Raw genomic sequence first — 22,913 nt, forward strand, 5'->3', positions numbered from 1 at the left:
GCCGGCCACGTCTAATGTTATTTTTATTTTTTTCTTAAAAAAAATAAAGAATTTGAGGTGGTTCCGATATTGTGAAATATCTCCGGAAATAGAGACTTTATGGTCAGCAACGTCGCTGGAAAATACGGGGAGGGTTGCCAAAAACCAACGTCTACTTCCTCCATCGAAGCAGCCGACGTCCCATCTTCTTCTTTGAAAGGATACCATGCAGTACTGCATGTGCTTGGGCCACGGAAGTCTATTTGGGAAAAAAGAAAAGAAAAGGAAGCATTTTCTCATTTTTCTTTTCTTTTTATTAATTCCCATGTTTATTCTTTAAGAAAAGAAAAAGAAAAAGAAAAAGAAAAATTAATCTCTCGTTTTATTTTTCTCTTTCCGTTCCACACTTCTTCTAACCCTGTAAACACCAAAAAATTGATAAATACAAACGAAATACTAAGGGAATATTTTTATCAGTAAATTTTTGAGGGATTTTACCGATGAAAATATTCATTCGGTATATACCGAAAGAATTATAGTAGAAAAAAATAATTAAAACAAAAAAAAATAATGATAACATGTCATTTTTACTAACATAATTACCGATGAAATTGATTCTGTCGGTAAATCCGTCGGTAAATTGTGAACACTATTCATCATGTCAATTACAAAGGGAATTACCGACGGAATTTTCTGTCAGTATTTTTCAGAGAGTTTCAGAACTGTTCACTTTCCAATTACACTGTTAATTGTTGTTCTTTACGGACAAAATCACCGACGGATTGAAAAGTCGTTGGTGTTATTTGGCGGTTTTTTGAAAAAATTCAATTGATTTAAAATTTTTATTTAAATATTACAGACAAAATCACCGACAGATTGAAAAATCATCGGTAATTGTTGGCGGTTTTCTGAAAAAATTCAATTGATTTAAAATTTTCATTTAAATATTACAGATGGAATCACCGATGGATTGAAAAATCATCGGTAATTGTTGGCGGTTTTTGAAAAAATTTTACGAAATTGAAATTTTAAATTAAATATTACCGATGGAATAATTAAAAAAATATTAATATTCAATTATCCATTGGTAAATTTGTCACTAACGCTCTCTAATAAAAAACTTGAATCCGCTTATTTCACAAGAGACAGACTCATTTCTTTTTCTTCTTCTTCTTCACTATATGTAAAAAACATCAATATCTATTTCTTTCTCTTCTTTTCTCTCCTCATCTCCTTCTCTTTTCCTCCATGCTCGGGTATGTTTTATTCTTCTTTTTTCTTTTTTTATCCTCTTAGTTTTTTTTTTTTAATTAATATGCTTTACGAAAAAAATTTTCTGTCCTTAGCTTCACTTGCAAGTACATCAAGGTAAGATTTTTCTTTTTTCTTCTTTTTTTCATGATTTTTTTCAATATATTTGTTTTTTATTTTATTTTTAATTGTTTTTGTTCTTAATAATTGTATAAATGTTGTTGTGAGATTTTTTTTTTCATATGAGATCAATTTTTAGTTGATTTATTTATAGGATTTTTAATTTTTTAGCAATTGCAACTTCATTTTTTTCATAAGAATTTTTTTAGTTGAATTTTTTTTTTATTATTTGTTGCAAATTTGTTTGAGTTGATTTTCTTATTCTTTTTTCCAAGCATTTTGAGTATATATTATACAGTGTTGATTTATGCTAATTTAATTATTTTATAATTTTATAAAATGATTTTTTTAAAAAAAATGTTTTTAAATAATTACCGACAGAAATTTCCGTCGGTAAATCTGTTGATAATAATAAAATATTATTATCGATGCGTCTGTTTCGTCAATAAATCTGTTGGTAATAATATTTTTTTATTATCAACGGACAAAAAATTACTGACAAAAGATTCACTTACAGAACATTTCCATCAGTAAATCTGTCGGTAAATTAATTACTGACGAAATATGTGTCTTATGCCGACGGAAAAATTTCGTCGGTAAAATTGTTAAATCTATAGTGGTATTTCTTACAAATGAACTTTAAAAAAATAAGTATATATTACGATTAAAAAAAAGGTGCTTTAAATTATTTTTGTTATGATCACAGCCATATGACTCTTACTCTACAAATAACAATAATGGATAAAACGGTGAAGGTTGCAATATCTCCTTTATTCATAGCAAATTCCATTATTTTTAATACATGGCATCGTGACTCCAAAGTTCCAACTCTGATTTTTACAAGGTACTGCCATTTATAGACAGCAGCGTCTTATTACTGGTTGATATCGGATATTATTGCTCAGTCCGATTTTTCGGCCACCTCTGATTCGGGTATCTTGAAGTGATAAATCTGGATGTTCTCAACATCAAGCTTCTGGAAATTACTACGTTTTCTTGTGACGAGAAATTTTCCCCAGTTGTATGGTTTGTATTTGGCAGGGTTTTGCTGATTTATGAGCTCCTCCAAGGGCTGCACGTTGGTGTGGTGTGCTGGGCTGAGGAAATAGGGAATGGAAAATCTTTCCTTTTCAGAATTCACCATCGCCCTGTGCTCCACGCTCTCATAAATGTCATTGCTCCATACCTATAATTAAAAACAATCAACATTTGAAGCAATAGCGTTGATTATGATTATGTTAATGTTAGTTTCAAGGTTTTTGGAGAAGGATATACCTGAATAATGTCACCAACATTGATGATGTAGGCGTTTGGGGTTGGCTTGACCCAAAGCCACTCTCCATCTGTTTTTCTCTTCACTTCTAGCCCTCCAACATCATCTTGAGCAAGGATGGTCAAGGCCATGGCGTCCTTGTGTCGACCAACGCCGAGTGCGAGGTCAGGGACTGGGCAAGGTGGGTAGTGGTTGAGTCTAATGCAACTCGTTTGTTCTTTAAAGAATCCATGGAACTTGTCCTTTGGCAAGCCTAGACTCAGGGCTATCAGCTCCATCAATTTGCAAGCTAGTTTTTCCACTTCCTTAGCATACTCTTCACAGACCTCTCTGTTCATTGAGATGTGTTAGATTGCACAGAGTAATTAAAGCCCGCTAAAATTAATAATTAGAGGTGTTCTGATCTGTTTAATGAGACTCTGGTGGTAAATGTTGTGTTTTATATATGTAAATATATAAAAATAATATATATTTTTTAATTTTAAAAAATTTACGTCAAAACCATTCAAAAATACTAAAAAAAATTAAATTGAAACATCACATTTTTCACACATTCTTTATTGTAATTTCATCGGTGGGTAAACAAAAGTAAAAAGTAAATTTTCATAAGAAGAAGAAGAAGAAGAGAGAAAACAATAGCATATACCTCAGGTCCTTGGGGTACTCAGGCCACTGATCAAACCACTTGGTTAGTTCCTCATCATCAGGCTTATATGAAGCAGGGACAACCGTTGGATCCTGGACATTGAGATCAAACACTTCTTTCCAGTCCCTAACATTCTTGGTATGCTCAGTGTCATAATAACCCAGCACTCTCTCCTCATTTCTCCTCACCTTCCTTTTCTCTTCCAGAGGCTGACCAAAAAATTCTCTTGATGCTTTCTCAATGTTGTGTCGCTTAGCAAGCGGCACCCCATGATTGATCACTTGAAAAAATCCCCAATTTCTGCATGCATTGCCTATTTCCTCAACAAGACCACCAAGTGCTTGATCGTTGTCTAAGTTGGAATTAGGAGAGCTGATTATGGAAAGATCAATTAAGGGTATTCCTTCTGCTCTAGTGATCTCAGGTTTCGGCCTGTGTTCTTGGGCTTGAATGAAGGCCGGATCAACCTCTCCCATGGTGATTTCCTTCTCCTTTGATGTTGATTAAGAAAACTAGATCAACCAAGTTTGTGTTTGTAAGAAAAAAGATAGCGGTTGTGTGGCTTTTTATACTTTGTTAGCAGGTCTCATGCAAAGTGAATCTAGACAGCCTTTGGTGTAATGTTAAGAGGGGAATCAACTAGGTAATGCCAACAGTGTTGTCTTGGAATGCCGTGACGTTTGTGCTGGCATGGCAAAGGTTGCTTCAAACGGCCATATGGCGACAGTGATAGATCGGCCGCCGGTACTCTGTTCAGGTCCATTATTCTCTTACAGTAAACAAAAGATTTCATATCATTTTGTCTGAATAAATTATAATAACCGTGTAGTTAAATCATCCAAATTCATGATTGTTTGTGTGAGAATGATTTAAATCGTAATAACTTCTTATATGATTAAATAGATGCCGGAAAGTTTAGGAGTTTAGATTTTATCAAGGATTGGGTTCAAGCAGAAGAAGAAGAAGATTTATCAAGGATCAATCTGTTGTCAAGAGTATAAATGTATAATGCAGAATTGAATTTAATGATTTAAACTTGCATGCTTACCCTGAATTAATTTATCAAAAATATTTATTCGTTGGTTTAGAATTAAATTTATTCAATTTAAATCTGATAGTAAGGAAATAGAGCCGTCATCAACAAGTAAATTACTGAACTTTCACCCCCCATGAGGTCCACCACGATTTTCGTGAATCTTAGATTAATTAGTACATTCTAGGTTACTATCTCGCGCTATGACATGTTAAATAAATAAAAAATCAACATAAAAAAAATGTTCAATTCTTTAATATTATTATTAAATGAATTAAATTTGAAATCTTTTACCGTGACTGCTTGTGTAGCCCAGGTTTGCAGTTAAATTATATGAGTGTTGCTTCTATATATTTCAACCAATTTGATATATTCAAAGTAATTTAAATGTTTGATAAAACATGATTTAAATTAAAAAAAAAATTTGATATTCTATTTTAAATATTAAAAAAATAACATATTAGATTGATTTGACTTTGCGGTTACATATTAGATTGATTTGACTTTGCGGTTTAACATACCAAATCTATAATTCTATGTATGTACTTTTTAGGTTAAATAATTTTGTTTTTTTTAAATTATTTTTTTGCTTAACCGTATAAATAAAAATAAACTATTATAAAATTAAACATTAACTGAAAATAAAAATATTTATTTGAGACCACAGTGAACTAAAAGAAGGTAAAGTGAAGCAAATATGTTGTCATGCAATTAGTAGCTAGATTAGAAAGAAAGATTTTTCCCTAGATTCTAAAACTCCTTGGTCATGCAATTCGGCCGGACGTTTACCGATAAGGACACGGTAGAAAATTAAGAGTACAAACTAAAATTGCCTTCTGATTTCAATTTTCTCTGTAAAAAAGAATAAATTGCCGTAACGCCCTAAATGAAGGGCATGTTTCTTGATTGACCGTATTACTTGGATTCCTTCCCGTGATGCTGCTCTCTAATTGGATACATAAGAATAAATTATATGGTTTAGAATAATGTTTGCTCTTCGAAAATGGAACCAAACTTTAAGAAATTCTTGCGGTCGGTCTGTATTGAAAATTTGATTTTCCTTTTCTTTTCCAAGAGGAAGAATATTACAAATAATGGTGCCTAATGGAGTTCCTATTTTCTGTTATGTCATCTTTTACTACACTACCTTCCATGTATGCTTCTTAGGTTATCAAATCCTTGTAAGAAGTTTCAGTCAGAACTATCACAAGGAAAGTTAAAAAGTTTCTCATTCTCTAACATACACACACGCGCGCACTGATCAAGGATAGCATATATATATATATATATGATCAGAAGTGGTTAAAAAAGCTCAATGACTGGTGAAAATTAACCGGAATTTTGCCCAAATGAGCCCATAACAGTTAAGATATCTCGAGGAAAACTTTCACATACAAGTCCATGCTTTAGTGAGCATAACATGGCAACAATAAAAGGTCACACAACCTCGACATCACATACGTAGAGCATAGGCACATACATAGAAAACCCACTCTACTAAACTAATCACTCTGGTACCTTAAAGTGGTCGATTTGGATGTTTTCCACTTCACGTTTTTTATAATCACTGCGGTTTCTACTGGCAAAGAATTTTCCCCAGTTGAATTCCTTGTACTTTGCAAGGTTTTGCTCATTAATTAGCTCATCCAGTGGCTTAATATCAACATATTGGGATGGGAAAAAGAAAAATGGTATCGAGAACCTTTCCCTTTGAGAATTCACCACCACTCTATGCTCTGCACTCCAGTACAAGTCATTGCTCCAAACCTGCAAAATGGTGGGTGAAAGACGTTCTACAGCAAGCAAGAACAAATGGAATTCGTCGGTAATAATTCAGCTTAAGCTAATTAGGCTGATCAGAAGAAACTACAAATGTCATTCATAATGTTCTAAAATAAAGATGAAAACTAAAAGCAAGAAAAAAAACGCAATTACCCAGTAGCTCTTTATTAAATGTTGAGGCAGCAACAGAAACACCTTATTTTTATTATTCATCTATAATCCTGGGAATATACGGGCATCAATTATATTTCTTAGAAATTCCTTGCAGACAAGCCCAAAGTTCCTTGGGTTTAGACATCATGGTCATGTGATCGGATCCTCGTATCTCTTTCACTTCATTGGGTGGATTTTTTTGGATCATCCATTGTTGAAAATCTTTCTCCAAGGTCAAATCTTTCTCTGCAATGATAAAAACTCTTTTAACCGAGCCATATTTCTCCCTCGTTAGTACAAGGTCCCTTGACAATTCTTGATCAGTAAATAGACGTGTTTCCCTCATCAGTGTTGTGGCCAATGTCCAGTCCTGAAGCCATTTTGTCACCATAAATTTCATCAGAATCTCAATATTAAGAGAATAAAGGTAAAAAATTGTGACATATTGGATCTCAAAAGAAAGAAAAAAACCCCACATTTTGCCTATGAATCTGTAAGGTTCTTACCTCAATTGGACTGAGCTGATACAATCTTAAAAGTAGGATTTTGGGCCCAAAGATAAGAGATGTTGGTGGGTTATTCGGGCCATTACCGAATGTGAAGCGTGTGTCTAACATATCAGTTTGCCTTCTTACACGCTGCGGTCACATCACATGCACAAGAAAAGTGAAAAAGTTGAAAATTGTGAGACATGAGGAGAAGAATGTAACTTAACAAATTGATTGCATGTTGTGATATAAAAAGTAGAACTAGATATTCATAACAAAAAAAAATAAGTTAGGTTACTCAATCGAATAAGAGTTTTTTGTTCTTTCTTTCTGCATGTACCTCTTGATCAAGAGTGGAAATGTTAAGGGAAGGGCCTGGCATGGCTGCAGTAAGAAAAACAGCCACGGAAATCTTGCTTGGAAGTCTCTCCATGGTTTGAGAAAGTGCCAATCCTCCCAAGCTATGACCAACAAGGATAACCTTTTCATTTGGTGGTAGAGATGCCAGAAGATCTCTCAGCGGCCTAATATAGTCAGATATTGATTGAAGATCGCTAATCTGCCGTGGGTCAATCCCAGAAGCAGCTAAATCTATAGTGGTAACATTGTGACCTGATGATCTTAATAGAGGCACAAGTTTGTACCAACACCAGGCACCATGGCCTGCCCCGTGAACTAGCACAAAATGCTTGCTACGATTATGGAGTGGCCGCGATAAGGCCTCACTGGTTGCAATATTGAGAAGGATGATGAAAATGGAAATTAACACCAAATGTTTCTTTGCTTGCTCCATGCTTCTCTTGAAGTGGTAGGTTTCTACAAGGCGTGTCCTTGGGTTTATATGAGTTTTAAAGTCAGATTCTGCTCGTATTTTACACACACACACAGCGCCATGAACGTAAAAAATTGTAAATCTATGTCAACGATCACCTGTAGTCAATAGCTTGAAACGTGAAGAAAAGGCTAAGCTCATGGATTACATACCTAGATTGGTGGCTGGAATTAAATAGAAAGAAAGATTTTTCCGTAGATTCTAGAACACCTGGAATTAAATTAGTTTGATAATTCAACGTCAACCTCAAAGACCTCGTCAAGTTTCACGAAATTATATCAAATTTCATTACATTTTATAATCATCTGCGTGCTTGAAGGGCCTGTTTCTTGACTGACGTATTACTTGGATTCCTTCCCGTGATGTTGCTCTCTAATTGGATACATAAGAATAAAATATATATTTAGAATAATGTTTGCTCTTCGAAAATGGAACCAAACTTTAAGAAATTCTTGCGGTCTGTATTGAAAATTTGATTTTCCTTTTCTTTTCCAAGAGGAAGAATATTACAAATAATGGTGCCTAATGGAGTTCCTATTTTCTGTCATGTCATCTCTTACTACGCTACCTTCCATGTATATATCACTCCGGCTTCATCAAATCCCTGTAAGAAGTTTAGTCAGAACTATCACAGGAAAAGTTAAAAAGTCACCCTTTAAAAGGTGGTGTAGTAATAAGAGTTTAAAATTAAAAATTTTATTTGTTTTATAATTTTAGATTCGAGCTCAAAGAACAGTGAAAATTAACCAGAATTTTGCCTAAATGAGCCCATAACAGTTAAGATACCTCGAGGAAAACTTTCACATACAAGTCTATGCTTTAGTAAGCATAACATGGCAACAATAAAAGGTCACACAACCTCGACATCACATACGTAGAGTATAGGCACATACATAGAAAACCCTCTCTAAACTAATCACTCTGATACCTTAAAGTGGTCGATTTGGATGTTTTCCACTTCACGTTTTTTATAATCACTGCGGTTTCTGCTGGCAAAGAATTTTCCCCAGTTGAATTCCTTGTACTTTGCAAGGTTTTGCTCATTAATTAGCTCATCCAGTAGCTTAATATCAACATATTGGGATGGGAAAAAGAAAAATGGCATCGAGAACCTTTCCCTTTGAGAATTCACCACAACTCTATGCTCTGCACTCCAGTACATGTCATTGCTCCAAACCTGCAAATGAGGCAACAACCCAAGCCCTGATGAGGAAGAAAATTGGACATTTGTACCATCTTCTTATATGTTTATGATGACTCCTATCCTGTGCATGCCTAATCTCCAATCAATCATTCATGTTGGGTCCAAGAGCAAGAACAAGGAGGGGGGGCTGTGGTGGGTGAAAGACGTTCTACAGCAAGCAAGAACGAATGGAATTCGTCGGCAATAATTCAGCTTAAGCTAATTAGGCTGATCAGAAGAAACTACAAATGTCATTCATAATTTACTAAAATAAAGATGAAAACTAAAAGCAAGAAAAAAAACGCAATTACCCAGTAGCTCTTTATTAAATGTTGAGGCAGCAACAGAAACACCTTATTTTTATTATTCATCTATAATCCTGGGAATATACGGGCATCAATTATATTTCTTAGAAATTCCTTGCAGACAAGCCCAAAGTTCCTTGGGTTTAGACATCATGGTCATGTGATCGGATCCTAGTATCTCTTTCACTTCATCGGGTGGATTTTTTTGGATCATCCATTGTTGAAAATCTTTCTCCAAGCCCAAATCTTTCTCTGCAATGATAAAAACTCTTTTAACCGAGCCATATTTCTCCCTCGTTAGTACAAGGTCCCTTGACAATTCTTGATCAGTAAATAGACGTGTTTCCCTCATCAGTGTTGTGGCCAATGTCCAGTCCTGAAGCCATTTTGTCACCATAAATTTCATCAGAATCTCAATATTAAGAGAATAAAGGTAAAAATTTGTGACATATTGGGTCTCAAAAGAAAGAAAAAAAACCCACATTTTGCCTATGAATCTGTAAGGTTCTTACCTCAATTGGACTGAGCTGATACAATCTTAATAGTAGGTATTTAGGCCCCAAGATAAGAGATGTTGGTGTGTTATTCGGGCCATTACCGAATGTGTAGCGTGCGTCTAACATATCAGTTTGCCTTCTTACACGCTGCGGTCACATCACATGCACAAGGAAAATGAAAAAGTTGAAAATTGTGAGACATGAGAAGAATGTAACTTAACAAATTGATTGCATGTTGTGATGTAAAAAGTAGAACTAGATATTCATAACAAAAAAATAAGTTAGGTTAATCAATCGAATAAGAGTTTTTCTTTCTTTCTTTCTTTCTGCATGTACCTCTTGGTCAAGAGTGGAAATGTTAAGGGAAGGGCCTGGCATGGCGGCAGTAAGGAAAACAGCCACGGAAATCTTGCTCGGAAGTCTCTCCATGGTTTGAGAAAGTGCCAATCCCCCCAAGCTATGACCAACAAGGATAACCTTTTCATTTGGTGGTAGAGATGCCAGAAGATCTCTCAGCGGCCTAATATAGTCAGATATTGATTGAAGATCGCTAATCTGCCGTGGGTCAATCCCAGAAGCAGCTAAATCTATAGTGGTAACATTGTGACCTGATGATCTTAATAGAGGCACAAGTTTGTACCAACACCAGGCACCATGACCTGCCCCGTGAACTAGCACAAAATGCTTGCTACGATTATGGAGTGGCTGCGATAAGGCCTCACTGGTTGCAATATTGAGAAGGATGATGAAAATGGAAATTAACACCAAATGTTTCTTTGGTTGCTCCATGCTTCTCTTGAAGTGGTAGGTTTCTACAAGGCTTGTCCTTGGGTTTATATGAGTTTTAAAGTCAGACTCTGCTCGCATTTTATATATATGCATACAGCGCCATGAATGTAAAAGAAAAGGCTAAGCTCATGGATTACGTACCTAGCTTGGTAGCTGGAATTAAATAGAAAGAAAGATTTTTCCGTAGATTCTAGAACACCTTGTTCATGCAACTCGGTCGTAGGTTTACTGATAAGGACACGGTAGAAAATTAAGAGTACAAACTGAAATTACAATTTCCACTGTAAGAAAAACAGAATAATAAATTGCCTAAGGCCCTAAATTGGGTCCCAAAGGCTTAATTAAGTAGCACAAGAGAAGAGACAGAGAGCTCAAGGAAAAGAGTTTATCCTACATCCACAGGACGAACCCACGTGAATTTAGCCTCTAAAAGTTAACCCAAACTCCTACATCTCTAGATCAGCGTGGTTCTGAATGAAAAAAAAATGGACACAGAGGCGGCCTAACACCTTCATAATTTCGGTTGCTGATATGGTTGAAGATATGACTTATATTTGTTTCTTCTATATCTCATCATAAGATAGAGTTAACTTAAGTTGAATTAATTTTTTTTTAATTTTTTTTAATATTTTTATCATTTATTATTTATCATTTAATTATTAAACTTTTAACGTGTTTTATAAAATATTATTTAAAAAAAAATACATGTGTTAGTGCTAGATGGGTTGTCTCAAGTTCAATATAGTAAATTAACCATGTTAACTTATATTTTCTCATAAAATTTTTTTATTTAACTTTGTTATTTTTTGTTAAGTTTTTTTTTTGGAAGTTTGATTTTTTTTAAAAAAAAATTTATGAGTTTTTTTTTCAATAATTTTTCTTTAGCTTTGTCATTTTGTATGAAATAATTTTTCCTTTAGCTTTGTAATTTTTCTTCTTTTCTTTTTGTTTAGTTATTATAAAGACTGGTTGGTAAAGATAACCCGGGTTAGTTTGGGTTTTTTTTATGAATTTTTATTTTGCTAGATGCTTTTTTTAAAAAAAAAATTATCGCGATCTAATATCACAGGTTGTGGGTTTATTAAGATATACCGAGTTGACTCGGTGTGCATCTTCGGCGTTATATTTTTTTAATTTTTTTTTCTTTGACATTATGTTATTAAATCTCAAACTTTATATGTTTTTTTTTGCTTTTATTTCTATGGGTTGTTTCGATGTTATATTATAGATTGTGTTTTAATAAATTTAATCTAATTTTTCTCATATTATCATTATTTAAATATTATTTTTTTATGTTGAGAAAATTTAAACCGGGCCAGGCCGCAACGTAGAGCGGCCATCTATCCAGTAGACTCTAAAAGTTAACATAAACTCTTGGCATCTCTAGATCAGCGTGGTTCTGAATGAAGCTGGACGCAAAGGGCTAACACCTTCATAATTTCGGCTGCAGAAATTCTTGAAGATATGACGTGTATGTTTCGTCTATCTTCATCTCAAAATCAATTAAATTAGTTTGATAATTCAACCTCAACCTCAAAGACCTCGTCAAGTTTCACGAAATTATACCAAATTTCATTACTTTTTATAATCATCTGCGTGCTTGAAGGGCCTGTTTCTTGATTGACCGTATTACTTGGATTCCTTCCCGTGATGTTGCTCTCTAATTGGATACATAAGAATAAAATATATGGTTTAGAATAATGTTTGCTCTTCGAAAATGGAACCAAACTTTAAGAAATTCTTACGGTCTGTATTGAAAATTTGATTTTCCTTTTCTTTTCCAAGAGGAAGAATATTACAAATAATGGTGCCTAATGGAGTTCCTATTTTCTGTTATGTCATCTTTTACTACACTACCTTCCATGTATATGCTTCTAAGGTTATCAAATCCCTGTAAGCAGTTCAGTCAGAACTATCACAAGGAAAGTTAAAAAGTTTCTCATTGTCTAATAGACACACACACGCACACTGATCAAGGATAGCATATATATATATATATATATATGATCAGAAGTGGTTAAAAAAGCTCAATGACAGGTGAAAATTAACCGGAATTTTGCCCAAATGAGCCCATAACAGTTAACATACCTCGAGGAAAACTTTCACATACAAGTCTATGCTTTAGTAAGCATAACATGGCAACAATAAAAGGTTACACAACCTCGACATCACATACGTAGAGTATAGGCACATTCATAGAAAACCCTCTCTAAACTAATCACTCTGGTACCTTAAAGTGATCGATTTGGATGTTTTCCACTTCACGTTTTTTATAATCACTGCGGTTTCTACTGGCAAAGAATTTTCCCCAGTTGAATTCCTTGTACTTTGCAAGGTTTTGCTCATTAATTAGCTCGTCCAGTGGCTTAATATCAACATATTGGGATGGGAAAAAGAAAAATGGTATCGAGAACCTTTCCCTTTGAGAATTCACCACCACTCTATGCTCTGCACTCCAGTACAGGTCATTGCTCCAAACCTGCACACGAGGCAAAAACCCAAGCCCTGATGAGGAAGAAAATTGGACATTTGTACCATCTTCTTATATGTTAATGATGACTCCTATCCTGTGCATGCCTAATCTCCCATCAATCATTCATGTTGGGTCCAAGAGCAAGAACAAGGAGGGGGGACTGTGGTGGGTGAAAGACGTTCTACAGCTAGCAAGAACAAATGGAATTCGTCGGCAATAATTCAGCTTAAGCTAATTAGGCTGATCACAAGAAAGTACCTGCATACAATTGCCAATATTGATGATGAAGGCATCTGGAATTGGTTTAACAGGGATCCATTCTCCATCTGATCTGCGGCCTATTTGCAGTCCTCCAACATCATCTTGGGATAAGACCGTCAAGGCACCTCCATCCTTGTGCCTACCTACACCAAGAGCTAGGTGTGGTGCAGGACAAGGAGGGTAATGGTTGAACCTAGCAAAGCTGATTTGGTCTTTGAAGTAACCATTTAACCTATCAGCAGGCAACCCTAAGCTCAAAGAGATAAGCTCCAGCAACTTGAAAGCTAGTTTTTCCACCTGTCTTGTATATTCTTGGCACAGCTCCCTGACCAAAACAACGAGTTACACTAATTAACATAATAAGATTAAGTAAATGAAAGAAGAAAGAAGAAAATGAAGACCTGAATTCAGAAGGTTTGTGTGGCCATTGATTAGTCATAGCTCTTAGCTCTTTATCATCAGGATCATCAGAGGCAGGAATTAAAGTTGGATCTACCACCAAGAAGTCAAAAACCTCCTTCCAGTCCCTAATATTTTTGGTGTGCTCACCATCATGATACCCCATAGGATTCACCTCATCTCTCTTCACCTTCCGTTTTTCCTCCATCGGTTGATCAAAGAATTCTTTTGCTACCTTCTCTATCTTTTGCCTTAGTTCCAACGGTACTCCATGATTGATCACTTGAAAAAATCCCCACTTCTTGCACGCTTCTCCAATCTTTGACACAACTTCTTTTGTGTCACTTGGAGTGGAAACAGAGAGATCAATAACTGGGATTTCTTCATCAGCTTCTATTGTTTTGAATTTAGGCCTGTATTCTGTTTCTTGAATGAATTCTGGATCGATTTCTCCCATGTCCACAGGCCCACAAGAGTTTGAGAGACTGAAAATGTAAATGGTTTTATAATTGCTTTTCACTGGTGCTTAATGGTTTTATAATTTGGGATAGAATCTCCCATCTCACGAAAAGAACCCCTTGTACTAAACGAGGCTATGACTTTCGTCATGCTGCAATAATTTTTAACCAACAAAATGAAACCATTTGTAACGTACATTGAACATGGACAGTTTTTGTTTCTTCTTCTTCTTCCTTTTTTCTTGGTTTGGGGTAGGTGAACCAAATTACCCATCACCAGCCAACAATCGAACTTGTGGGCTGTAGGGTGCCAGGTTGCATCAATGGATAGGTTACCACAACGACAAATTAGTGGGAAAGAGGAATGCTTGCTTTCCAGAACTAATCTAATGTTGGTTTTTAAGTCCACATTCATTAGCATCTAAGGTTTTAGTAGAGGTTAACTTTTGTTTCATTTTCTTGATAAGAACAGTTTCAATTGTGAGTTTTAGAATTCTATATAGGTAGGTATCTTGTTCTTGAAGGTAAGATTTTTTTTATCCCACGAGTTCTCCAATTTTTGCTCCCTATTACTCAACTACATTGTTAGTCAATATGTTAGGTCCCTATTAACTTGACAGGACACACAAAGCAGGTATTTACCAGATGGAAATTAACACTGAAGATGGCATTAAGCTGGGGATAATTGAGAATCCTTTGTGTTTGCAGGTATAGCATAAGAGCAACCTAGCTAGCTAGCTGACCGGTAAAGGATCTTGTATACCTAGCAGGAACGGCCCTTGCTACATTGCAAACTGATTTATTCTTCCAAATTTGTACAGAATGTCATCTTGGTCACCTTAATACAAAGAAGCTAAACCAAGTTGCTACTGCACATAAACTATACTCATAAATCTCACTCTAGCTATGGATGTTGCTTTTTCAAATGATGAATTTGGATATTTTCTACATCCCGTTTCTTGTAATCACCGCGGATTCTGCTAGCATAGAACTTCCCCCAATTATATCGTTGGTATTTGGAAGGGTTCTGCTCGTTTAGTAGCTCTTCCAGTGGCTCGATGTTGACATGGTGAGCAGGTAAGAGTAGTACTGGAATTGAGAACCTTTCCTTCTCAGTGTTCACTACAACCCTGTGCTCCACACTCTCATAGGTGTCATTACTCCAAACCTATACAAACAAATTCAATGATTCAGGAAACAATATATATAGTACTTTGAATTACAGATGTAACTTGACAGTCAAGGTTTCAGCTAGCCAATTAATGCCAGTATGTTGTATTTTCATGCCTGAATAATGTCGCCGACATTAACGATAAATGCATCTGGAATTGGCTTAACTGGTATCCATTCACCGTCTGATTTTCGTCTTATTTCCAATCCTCCAACATCATCCTGAGCAAGCACAGTTAAGGCACTGAAATCTTTGTGTCGACCAACCCCAAGAGCTAGGTTGGGGTTAGGGCAAGGAGGATAGTGATTTATCCTACAGAGGCTGGTTTGGTCAATGAAGAAGCCATTTAGCCTGTTAGCAGGCAAGCCTAAGCTCAAAGAAACAAGTTTCAACAGCCTATAACCAAGCTTCTCCACTTCTCGAGAATACTCCTGACATGCTTTCCTGGTAAGACAATAATCTATTAGATCACACAATCTAGTGGAAGAGCAACATCAAGACCACAAGTACTAGTAGATGTAAGACCTGAACTAATCGGAAAATGATTTACAAACAAACCAATCATACAAAATAAAAAAAAAAAAAACATCTGATCAAACATACTGACCAATTCTTCTATGAGTATATATTAAACGAGCAGCTCGATAATTTAGGACTAGTAAATCTATATATAAATTATTATAGTTATAGACACATCCCTAATAAACTAATAAAAGTATCCTGAGAGTGTTGGCCTTACTGTTTCGTTTCGTAGGAAAATAAGCAAGTTACCTAAATTCATTAGGGTACTGAGGCCAACGATTACTTATGGTCCTCAATTCCTGATCATCTAGGTTATCCATGGCTGGGACAAGTCTAGGATCTTCCAGTGAGAAATCAAACACTTCCTTCCAGTCCCTAACATTCTTAGTATGCTCACTATCATGATACCCCATAGAATTCCCTTCGTCTCGCTTCACCTTCTTTTTTTCCTCGATTGGTTGATCAAAGAACTCTTTCGCCATCTTCGCCATTCTTTTAGATAACTCTAGAGGTACACCATGGTTAATTACTTGAAAGAATCCCCACTTCCTGCATGCATTTCCTATCTCTGAGACAATTTCTTTGGTGTCTCCGTGGCTTGAAGTGAAGAAATCGATTACCGGGACTTCCTCAGGTTCGATGACTTTGACATGAGGCCTGTTTTCAAGATCTTGAATGAAGGACAAATCTAAATCTCCCATGGTACAAGATGAATCTTAGTATGAAGCAAAGGGTCTTGTGTTTCTTGCAACAGAAACTAGGAGAACGTCTGTTAAAGGGGGCTTTCAGGTGCACTGAATCTAGACATTTTATTAGACTACCCCCGAATGATCGCAAAATGGTGCCAAGAGTTGATCAGTGATGGAAGGAAGGTAAATTTTGTTTTTTAAAATATTTTTTATTTAAAAATATATTAAAATAATAATTTTTTTAATTTCCCAAAACAATTTAAAAATATAAAAATATAATAATTTTTTTTTGGTTACACAGGCCTAATCTTTCAAATCTAGTATGTCTAAGCGTTTTTTTTAATCTCTTTAAATATATATATATATATATATATATATATAAATTCACATTAAATAAATTTATTAAAATGTATTTAAATAATTATCAAATTATGTCATGGTTTTCAAATAATAATAGTGTTTTATATAGTAATAGTAACAAATATTTATATATGAAGCTAATATGCTTGATTTTTTCCTACTATAATTCCTCATTAACATTCAATGCAAATAAAACATATATTTTCTCTTGTAGATTTTTTATATGATTTTTCTCAAATTTATTATTCTTATATTATTTTGATATATTTATCTAAAAATTATCCATTTAGAGTTTTATTTATTTATTAAAACTTGCTTTTAAGATTGTGAGAAGTTTGAATTTTAAAAACAATACTTAAAAAGATATGTTTTTGTAAAGTAAAAAAAAAAAAAAAAAACACATGAAAAAAAATATGGAGTTTTGATTAAAGAGATACTTCTTTTTTTCATTCTTATTTCAAATCTATAGAATTTTTTTGAATAAAAAATATGTACATGAAGAGAATTTTATTTTAAAAAATACATTTTCTCCAAAATTTTAATAATTATCTTTCTTACAAATAATTATTTTTATTATCATGCAATTAAAAAAAATAAAAAAAATTATCCCTATCTTAGAATCAAATACTTACCCGAACATCTACCTTTTACTTCTCATAATGAAAATCAATTTCTCACTTTAGTTTTTTTTTATTATAATTAACAATTTATCAATTTATATATTTTTCAATTCATTCCACAACACATGTATACCATCTTTCTAGTTCTTAATTAAAAACTATCAGGAGATTTAAAAATACACCGACACCTTGTCTTGCATAAAAAATTAGCTTAGAATTCTACCCACAACATCGCACGATATGTATTGGAATAGTTACTCTTAAGCCAAGAGGTAAATAAACCCTTCACTTGCACAGACCCGAGAGATTGTATGCATCAGGGGAACTCATTCTGGCAAACATAACAATTTCTCTTTTTGTTCTTATATTGTCTGACATGGGATATAAACTGTTCAGCTTTTGAGGCTAGCATTCAAATTCAACCCTTAAATGATCTAAAAGAATGTTCAAGCTAAACGTGGATCCGTTGATTTAGGATCAGACAGCAAGACCCATTTTAAGATGAATTTATCTATTTACATACATAACTAGTGAGAAGTTGGAGGATGTAGGAAAAAAGAAACTGGTAGAAATCGAGTGATCAAGCCGAAGGCATAGATGTGGAAATAACTACATATGACAAGTACTGGAGCCCATCCTGGATTTTGCTCACTGCAGTGGTCCGGTCAGTTCGGAGAAGTTCAGAGAAGGCATTGACTTTGTCCTGAATTGATGATTGTTGGAAGTTTTCGTGGGAATCTGCAGTAGCACCGTTTATGGCTGCTGTGTAAGCTTCTGCTACATCAGAGATGCCTGTATCAAAATAATAAGCTCAAACTATCAGATAAAATCACCTATCCATATCTTTTTTACCTGTAGACAATGCGCCATGCCACAATGGAAAAAACAATATATGAAAAAAGAAATAGATAGACAATAAATGGAGATATCCTGAAACCCATCATGTGCATGCCACTTGACTGCCATCATTCTAATGGGTCTTCAAATGGTTCGAATAGAACTTACAAGACCAAATATTTTCATTCCAACAAAAAGACAACAATTAAATAAACCAAGACACCCAGACAACCATTTTCTAAATTACCAACATGATTACATTCTACATGTGCATGCTTCTCTTTTCTAGAAGTCAACTCCATAATATTCTCAGCACAAAAATGCCAGGCTTTCCCTCATATAGCATACCTAAATGATTTTAGTAGGAAGGCCTTTCGATAACAGAACCCGACTGTTATCCAACATGGACAGTTCTTACAAACAATGCATCTGCTCAGTGCTAGATAAGTTTATACATGCCTATTACGAGCAGTGATTTCTTCCAATTGGATGGATTTGAAAAAACTAAAGATTTAAATAACAAGAAAGCAGAAACTTGGAGCATTCATTCTGAATGGCAGAACTTTAGAACTTGTTACATGGGTCAGTGATTTCAGGACCAAACCTGAACTGCTAAAAGATTTGGAGGGTCATATCATGTAAAGACCATATCAAGTAGAGATTCAATAAGATGCCTAAAATGCTTAAAATAGAGAAAATAGCAATAAATTTAGAGCTGGGGGAGTCTTGTAAATCTACCTGTGATAAAGCTGTTGGAAACTGCTTCCACATATCCTGCCATTGACCGTGCCTTGGTGCGCATCACCTTAGCTTTTTCAACGGAATCTTCAGGCCAGTCAATGTCCACAATATCCCCATCAGCATCTTCTTGCTGAACTTTGTTAGCATTGGATATGACAGATTTACCAAGCATCAGAAGTTGAGACACTGCCGAACAGCACATTTCAGAGAGTCTCTGCATAGGCATGCATAGTTTATCATATTTTGCCTTCTTCGAACAGTAAACGAAATGTGAACATAGAAAAACAAATAAATAAAAGATATCTCCATACATGGACCCCCTCTGAGTGAAGAGTTTCAAGTCTTCCAGCTGTCCTTTGAATTATGTCATTCACAGCTTGTCCTGCTAAAGCATTTGTGAACCTGTAAATGACAGGAAAAGTTTCAAGGACATGTGTGCAGCAAAAACTAAAAGAAGTTCAACTACAGCAGACAGTCATATTTCTATTGCTGTGGTTGACAAATGACAACTGTCACCACTCATGATTCGATCTTGTGACATCTGCCTTGCAACCAGTGATTACAATGAAATAACAAAGCTAACATGCAGCATGAGAAAAAACCAAGGTTGTGTGTTGTACAACATATACAAATCAAAAGACTAAGATAATGAGGAATGGACCAACACTAAATACAGGAAAACAATAGTTCCACTACTGAAAATCCTGGAAACCCAAAAACAGCTTCATAAATAACAGACTTGTGAAGAGAATACAGAGTACATGTTAAATTTCCAAACTGAATACAAAAATCTTGTATGCGTCAAGCAAAATTACCCTGCAGCCATGTCAGCAGCCTTGCTGACGCTTGAATCATGTAAATTTTTCATCTCGTCACTACTTCCCTCAGTTGCAGACTCTATTTTCTTTCCTTTTTCAAACTCTGCAGCATCCATTTCAGTGCTTAAACTAAAAATTTGCTGAACCAGTTTAAGCTTTCCATCATATGCAGACTTCTCTTCTGATGACAATTTAGCCTTTCTGCGGTTAAATAACAGTGCATAATGGTTGGACAGTGCCTCCAACTCCTGATAGAATTACAATCCAACACTTTCAATATTCACTATCAATTCAAACAAATGCGAGTTTCAAGTAAAAGGCTAAAGAAATGACCTCCAACTGTTCTGGACCTCCATATATATAGAAACACCGATCAAATGTCATCTCCTCAAGTAAATGATCCTCATCTGCTCCTTTTTCAGAGTTCTTAGTGTTTTTCTCAACTTCAATACCAGTCTCTGTGATCAGTAGATCCATGGTTTCCTTGCCTACATATTCAAGTACTTGCATTCCCTTTGCTGTAAAAGCTTTTCCAGTCTGCAACATGATGGCTAGAGTAACCGACAATGAGATTTGGAATAAATAAAAATAAAAGAGCTAAACAACGGGATTCACGACCTCAAGCAAGGATGGTGCAACTGAACCGGCTGATCCTGGTAAGCTACCTTGCTGAATTGAATCCGCAAGGTTCACAGCAGAATTCTCAAGCCTGAAGAAAGACATGGGAAAAAAAGCACAAAAAGAGAGTGAAAATAAGACACCTGGGTCGAAATATGGGATCTCACAGCAGCTTACCACCCGAGTTACACTTTCCTATTCTGTTTTTTTTTTATACATAAAAAAATTCAGATAAGGAGAGGGGGTTGGGAGTTCTAAGAGCATACGTAAAACAAAAATGTTGCTACCTTTCTTCCAAAATGCAGTGCTCTCACAATTGTACCATTATTTTCCTTTAAATTTCATAGGCCGGTGCAAACTTAGACGCCTTTCATGACCTTATCTCATGAAATGTTGTTACCTTTCATGGCATTTTCCTATTGGATCTTATCCTGACCTCATATACTCTTTCCAATGGATGGTTAAGACTAGATATGTAAATGAATCCTTATATGGTTTGGGTTTTTCTTCCAATCAAACCAAAATTTATAATTAATATCACGCACAAAGATGGAGGCAACGCTTACAGCCGCAGAGACAAAAGCTGAAAAAGGAAACAACACCACCAAAAAGAATCTCCATAGCAGCTCTATTTGTTATTCTCAACTAGTTTCTACATTGAGTTTGGAAAGGAAATAGACAAGAAAAGCCTGTTAAGCTTTCAGGATTAACCATTAATAAATTTTCCTCAATTACAAAGGAGATTTTCGATTGCATATATAACAAAGTTTAGCTGTGATGATCAAGAAACTTACTTTTGAACCAGATTAGAACCCCCTTTCCATGCACTTCCTAATGCTTGCCAAGCTCCCGAAGCCAAATTCTCCACAGAGTGATCAAGAACCTTCAAGCCCTAAAAATGTTGGGAAAAAATGATACTGCTTGCAGAATTAAACAAGGCAACTAATATCACAAAAAGATGAATAAGAAATGCACTTCATGTACCCATGTGCAAAAAAAAAGATAATTCTGTAAAACAAATATTAGCGCCAGCCAAGTGAAGAAATTCACAAGAATAGAGCTGTAACATGATGAGGCAGAACTTCAAAAGGTGTGATGAAAACGAGAGTGAGGCAATACTTATTAAAATTTGAAACAGATGTCAAGTAAAGGGACTAGAAGCCAAAGCAAGTTATAGAACTTAAAGATGCAAGAAAAAAATAGTTATAACTGTGTCCAGTGAAACTGCAATGACACGTCAAATTTGAAACAGCAATGTGCAAGTAACTTGCCTGGCCAAGGATGGAATCCTCACTTGCTTTTTCCAATTTCTCCAAAGCAGATTTCCGAAGCTTGTCATCTTCAGTTTCCTCACCTTTGGTTTCCTTATCACTTGCAGATTCTTTTTCCTCTGGCTCCCCTTTTGAAGATTCTGAGTCCTCAGCAATATTCAAATCTGTGATGCTCTTTGCTGCCTTTTCTGCAACCACAGCAGCCTGCACACGCAGAGGAACTATTAAAAGAAATCCAAGCCAAATCCAGCAACAACAATGCAAATGCAAAATAAATAGGACAACATATTGTGAAAAAAAAAACAATTCAAATCCCACCTTTTGCATAATCCCAGTAATTCATAAACAAACACTCAATTGTTCATCAAAAAATTAATCCTTTTGGGCAATCATATCCCAACAGATGGGAAACCAAGTAGAAACCTTGGTGGCTGCATCCAAGTCAGGTTTTATTGAACACGGCACTTAAACATGAAAAACAAAACTTACCTTTCTTTTTCATATTCTTTGAATGGAAAGAAACCCAAAACAGTTTAAAGCTTTTTTTGGTATGAATCGGGGCTTAACGCCCTAAGAAATTAAATTAAAAGTTCGCATGAAGAAACGGGATCAAACGTTGCCGATGAAAACTTCCATTTGCAAACCCGCAAGCAAAACGATTTTAACATATAGCTTTTCCATAAAGTAGATATTTCCATAGAACTTAAAAAGGTGATGAAAAAAAAGGTGTAATATCACAAAGTAGATATTGCCATAGAGGTTAAAAAAAATCACCATCAGTCCAAGATCACATTCACTTGCACAAACAAACTAAAAAACAAAAGTGATCACTAAAATAACTACATTTTCACCGAAAACAGAAAACCCAAATCGAAAAATAAAAAAACAATCAAAATATAAAAAAATCATAAAAAAATACTACTCTAAACTAAAAAAAGCATTTTTCACCATAACAAACCAGATCTAGCACCAAAGAAAACAAATAAATTCAAACCCAGATTTCATCAACCCAAAAAGAAAGCAAATACTAGGGAGCGAATGACTGGGTGATGAAAAAAAGAAGACTTACATTGCGAGAGATCTCTTCAGCTTTCTTTTGAAGATCTGATAAAACAGAGAAAGCAGAGAAACCCCACCCTCCCCATCCACTGCTTGTTTGTGATTCCTCATGTTTTTCTTCTACTTGGGGTTCTTCTTTATCTTCTTTAATTTGAGGGTTTATTCCATCTTCCATTTCAGTATTCTGTATCAATGGACCGGTATTGAAATTCGAAGCTTTACCTTTCTTCTTGTTTTTGAGTTTCAAGTCTTTCTGGTTTTTAAGGTGAGGATCGGTCTGATTCG

At 35.0% G+C, this 22,913-nt stretch overlaps 6 protein-coding genes across 10 annotated transcripts; all 6 read right to left on the reverse strand.

Moving 5' to 3' along the window:
- Nucleotides 1-2,033: 2,033 nt before the first annotated feature.
- On the reverse strand, nucleotides 2,034-4,592 carry LOC118058691 (protein LATERAL BRANCHING OXIDOREDUCTASE 1). Its single transcript, XM_035071419.2, has 3 exons — nucleotides 3,270-4,592; nucleotides 2,626-2,953; nucleotides 2,034-2,536 (listed from the first exon to the last, which is right to left on the reverse strand). The coding sequence occupies exons 1-3, from the start codon at nucleotides 3,743-3,745 to the stop codon at nucleotides 2,252-2,254; spliced, it is 1,089 nt and encodes a 362-aa protein (XP_034927310.1). The 5' UTR covers nucleotides 3,746-4,592; the 3' UTR covers nucleotides 2,034-2,251.
- Nucleotides 4,593-5,618: 1,026 nt separating this feature from the next.
- Nucleotides 5,619-14,103, reverse strand: LOC118058692 (protein LATERAL BRANCHING OXIDOREDUCTASE 1). Of its 4 annotated transcripts, none has more exons than XM_073411303.1 (3): nucleotides 13,467-14,103; nucleotides 13,063-13,390; nucleotides 5,619-6,069 (listed from the first exon to the last, which is right to left on the reverse strand). In XM_073411303.1, exons 1-3 carry the CDS (start codon nucleotides 13,919-13,921, stop codon nucleotides 5,809-5,811), a joined length of 1,044 nt encoding a protein of 347 aa, XP_073267404.1. In that variant the 5' UTR covers nucleotides 13,922-14,103; the 3' UTR covers nucleotides 5,619-5,808. The 4 variants fall into 4 exon arrangements, with proteins under 4 accessions (XP_073267404.1, XP_034927311.1, XP_073267405.1 ...); XM_035071420.2 differs by lacking the exon at nucleotides 5,619-6,069 and adding an exon at nucleotides 12,349-12,810 and having other exon boundaries at nucleotides 13,467-14,091; XM_073411304.1 differs by lacking the exon at nucleotides 5,619-6,069 and adding an exon at nucleotides 12,827-12,985 and having other exon boundaries at nucleotides 13,467-14,101.
- On the reverse strand, nucleotides 6,238-7,615 carry LOC118058696 (methyl jasmonate esterase 1-like). The gene is made up of 3 exons (XM_035071426.2): nucleotides 7,066-7,615; nucleotides 6,744-6,875; nucleotides 6,238-6,607 (listed from the first exon to the last, which is right to left on the reverse strand). Exons 1-3 carry the CDS (start codon nucleotides 7,516-7,518, stop codon nucleotides 6,323-6,325), a joined length of 870 nt encoding a protein of 289 aa, XP_034927317.1. The 5' UTR covers nucleotides 7,519-7,615; the 3' UTR covers nucleotides 6,238-6,322.
- Nucleotides 8,293-10,438, reverse strand: LOC118058694 (methyl jasmonate esterase 1-like). Its single transcript, XM_035071424.2, has 3 exons — nucleotides 9,879-10,438; nucleotides 9,558-9,689; nucleotides 8,293-9,421 (listed from the first exon to the last, which is right to left on the reverse strand). Exons 1-3 carry the CDS (start codon nucleotides 10,422-10,424, stop codon nucleotides 9,137-9,139), a joined length of 963 nt encoding a protein of 320 aa, XP_034927315.1. The 5' UTR covers nucleotides 10,425-10,438; the 3' UTR covers nucleotides 8,293-9,136.
- Nucleotides 14,104-14,604: 501 nt separating the features above from the next.
- Nucleotides 14,605-16,460, reverse strand: LOC118058693 (protein LATERAL BRANCHING OXIDOREDUCTASE 1). 2 transcript variants are annotated; one of them, XM_035071422.2, is made up of 3 exons: nucleotides 15,865-16,460; nucleotides 15,261-15,537; nucleotides 14,605-15,090 (listed from the first exon to the last, which is right to left on the reverse strand). In XM_035071422.2, exons 1-3 carry the CDS (start codon nucleotides 16,314-16,316, stop codon nucleotides 14,827-14,829), a joined length of 993 nt encoding a protein of 330 aa, XP_034927313.1. In that variant the 5' UTR covers nucleotides 16,317-16,460; the 3' UTR covers nucleotides 14,605-14,826. The 2 variants fall into 2 exon arrangements, with proteins under 2 accessions (XP_034927313.1, XP_034927312.1); XM_035071421.2 differs by having other exon boundaries at nucleotides 15,210-15,537; nucleotides 15,865-16,457.
- Nucleotides 16,461-17,620: 1,160 nt separating this feature from the next.
- Nucleotides 17,621-22,913, reverse strand: LOC118058697 (uncharacterized). The gene is made up of 9 exons (XM_035071427.2): nucleotides 22,639-22,913; nucleotides 21,570-21,773; nucleotides 21,093-21,190; nucleotides 20,299-20,389; nucleotides 20,014-20,217; nucleotides 19,678-19,928; nucleotides 19,174-19,264; nucleotides 18,860-19,076; nucleotides 17,621-18,076 (listed from the first exon to the last, which is right to left on the reverse strand). The coding sequence occupies exons 1-9, from the start codon at nucleotides 22,801-22,803 to the stop codon at nucleotides 17,865-17,867; spliced, it is 1,533 nt and encodes a 510-aa protein (XP_034927318.1). The 5' UTR covers nucleotides 22,804-22,913; the 3' UTR covers nucleotides 17,621-17,864.

Source organism: Populus alba, chromosome 9, assembly GCF_005239225.2.
Source record: "Populus alba chromosome 9, ASM523922v2, whole genome shotgun sequence".
Classification (NCBI taxonomy): domain Eukaryota; kingdom Viridiplantae; phylum Streptophyta; class Magnoliopsida; order Malpighiales; family Salicaceae; genus Populus; species Populus alba.